This window comes from Notothenia coriiceps, unplaced genomic scaffold, assembly GCF_000735185.1.
Source record: "Notothenia coriiceps isolate Sejong01 unplaced genomic scaffold, NC01 NC01_scaffold00023024, whole genome shotgun sequence".
Taxonomy (NCBI): Eukaryota; Metazoa; Chordata; class Actinopteri; order Perciformes; family Nototheniidae; genus Notothenia; species Notothenia coriiceps.
The window spans coordinates 1-1,355 of NW_011355725.1; the positions used below are offsets into that span (position 1 = coordinate 1).

The 1,355-nt window shown below is 49.3% G+C and overlaps 1 protein-coding gene across 1 annotated transcript in view; it reads right to left on the bottom strand.

The window, feature by feature from the left end:
* Positions 1–38: 38 nt before the first annotated feature.
* LOC104954213 (choline transporter-like protein 1) overlaps positions 39–1,355 on the bottom strand; it is a gene marked incomplete at its 3' end in the record, with an annotated part of 1,702 nt that continues 385 nt past the window's right edge. The window contains exons 2-3 of the mRNA XM_010781290.1: positions 855–1,091; positions 39–151 (exon numbers count right to left, since the gene is read on the bottom strand). Of these exons, the coding sequence (XP_010779592.1) occupies positions 39–151; positions 855–1,091 (350 nt within the window). The remainder of the gene's footprint in view (positions 152–854; positions 1,092–1,355) is intronic.

Below are 1,355 nucleotides of genomic sequence, written 5' to 3' on the forward strand. Positions count from 1 at the left end.
CCCCCCCCTCCTCCTCCTCCTCCTCCTCCTCCTCTGACGGGCTGTCACTCACCATGGGCTTCATCTCCGCCCCCCCCGACACCGCCTCTTTCACGCGGCTCCGCCCACTTTTAGCAACTCGCTCCAACCGCCGGCTGCTCTCCACGAACTCCTAGAGGGGAAGAGAGCCGTCAGGAAAGCGTCTGCACGGTTATTAAATAACTGTAGGAGCGTTCAGCTGACTCATATCTGTGGTAAACGTTGGCAGTATAGAGTAGACTTCTCTCTGAAAATCTCTAATCCTGACATTTTTCTGAAAATGTATATGAAAGTGCAATAATCCAGTCTGTATGGTGTTGTATGTTTCTGGACTGTGCAGAGATGTTTATTATGGTTACTGACTTTGTGCCGTAAAGCGGACTCTAGTGCCTCGAAGACGAGTCAGAGACGCTACGCCAGCGAGACTCTGGAAGTCGACATGCGTCCGCACGCCTCATAATATTAGTGTTTACTTATCATATCCAGTTAAAAGGGTTTTAGTCGGTACTGGACCGCCAACAGATCTATAGAACTGACCTGAATAAAACCCTGAAGACGTACCCGGGGCTGCATGGTCTCCATTAGCCTCGACAATAACTATATATTATTGATTTGCACCACGTTTAGGTGTTCATCAGTAGTTCCACTTCCTGACACATTCCCACTTGACTCTAAGCAACGCAAACACAAACAACACCAACTAAAACTAAAAAATATTAAAATATATATTAAAAAATATTAAAAAGGTACAAATTAGACGTTTATGGAGTAAAGTAATAACCACTCAGAAAAACAAATGGTATCCATGGTAACCCCTTTGGGGGGGGTTTCCTCACCATCAGAGCCTTGTCCATGAAGAACTCACGGCCCGGCGTGCCGTCGTTGTACTTGGTGTCGATGGCGAAGCAGAGGAACAGGACGTCCACCACGATCTCGAACACCGACAGGAAGCAGTGCGCCACCAGGAAGGAGAAGAGACACACGATGACGAGCGGCAGCAGCCACTCGGCGTAACCCCGCTGAGCGTTCAGCAGCAGGACGCCGCAGAACGCCGTGCAGGTGACGATCAGCACCTGAGGGGGGTGGGGGGTCAGTTAGAAGGTAACACACAGAGCTGCAGGTGTCTCTGTTGGGCTATAAAGGAACTACAGCACGGTCACATGACTTCACGTCACCACCGCTAAGCTAAAGGAGGCTAATATTAGGCTATAAAGGAACTACAGCACGGTCACATGACTTCACGTCACCACCGCTAAGCTAAAGGAGGCTAATGTTGGGCTATAAAGGAACTACAGCGCGTCACATGACTTCACGTCACCACCGCTAAGCTAAAGGAG